The 1,092-nt window shown below is 44.0% G+C and overlaps 1 protein-coding gene across 1 annotated transcript in view; it reads left to right on the top strand.

Moving 5' to 3' along the window:
- OVOL3 (ovo like zinc finger 3) overlaps positions 1-504 on the top strand; it is a gene marked incomplete at both ends in the record, with an annotated part of 8,531 nt that extends 8,027 nt beyond the window's left edge. The window contains 2 exons of the mRNA XM_082264151.1: positions 1-91; positions 182-504. The exon at positions 1-91 is cut by the window's left edge and continues 72 nt beyond it. Of these exons, the coding sequence (XP_082120277.1) occupies positions 1-91; positions 182-504 (414 nt within the window). The remainder of the gene's footprint in view (positions 92-181) is intronic.
- Between the last annotated feature and the right edge of the window lie 588 nt (positions 505-1,092).

Here is a 1,092-nt window from a genome sequence, read left to right as displayed (position 1 = left end):
CACAGCATCCAGAAGAGGCACCGCTGCCCGTGCTGTGCTAAAGGGTTTAACGACACATTTGATCTGAAACGTCACATGAGGACTCACACAGGTAAGCTGGTGATGTTGGGATCTGATGCACAGGCTGTCTGAACTTCTATAGTTCTTGTATTCAGAACTGACAGCTTCTTCACATATATAGGTATCAGACCATACAAGTGTCCAGCCTGTGAAAAGTCCTTTACTCAGCGCTGCTCGCTAGAATCTCATCTGCGCAAGATCCATGGGGTGCTACAGAGTTATGCCTACCGCCAACGCCGATCCAAGATCTACGTATGTGAGGAATGCGGCTTTACTTCCCCCAGCGCTGACACCTACACACTGCACGTCCTAGAGGTCCATCCCACCAACCCCATGCTGTCCAAACACCTACGGAAACGTGTAGCTGGCGTTCTAAGAGGGGAAATAGGAGGTCTGATGCATCCAACACCATGTTACCTTGCAACTCACGTCACAACAAGATGACAGACATTATGAGCTTGGACATTTCTAAGAAATCAGCAGGGGGAATAAAGAGCCATTCCATCAACAGTTGAGCTACTTATGTTTCCGGACATGCATTTTTAATACAGGAGAAACTATTGTGCTCTTTAGTGGACTCTCCTTTTAATAATGTGGCAACTTTCAGACAAGTTATCGGCACCCTATTGAAGCTGCACTGTGGGGGAAATGGCCCCTTCTGAGATCCAAGCAGTATGCAACTGCCAGAGTATTAAACCATGCTTCATTCCACCCCGAAAGGAGAATTCACTTAGTGGTATGTTGCTTTTTAAAAGGACTTTTAATTGATGAGTCCCTATCTCCTGATGCCCCCTGGTTAAAAAAAAAAACCAAAAAACGTTGCCTGATGATCAGGAAGCACAGCTGTATATGTATGCTCGGTGTGCATGAAATACAAGATTTTACAAGCAGGTGGCACTACAGTAAAATCTATAGTTTCAGCTCACAATAAAACATTGAAACTGCTCAAAGAGGCTGCAGGAAGGGATTTTCACTAAAAGTGATTGTAAAGTCTTTTCTTTTTCCTGTTTTTTTAAATAACAAATCTGTTAA

This window comes from Pelophylax lessonae (assembly GCF_965119305.1).
Source record: "Pelophylax lessonae genome assembly, chromosome: 7".
In the NCBI taxonomy this organism is placed as follows: Eukaryota; Metazoa; Chordata; class Amphibia; order Anura; family Ranidae; genus Pelophylax; species Pelophylax lessonae.
The sequence above is the reverse complement of the archived record's forward strand: the minus strand, read 5'-3'. Positions and strand labels throughout refer to the sequence as shown.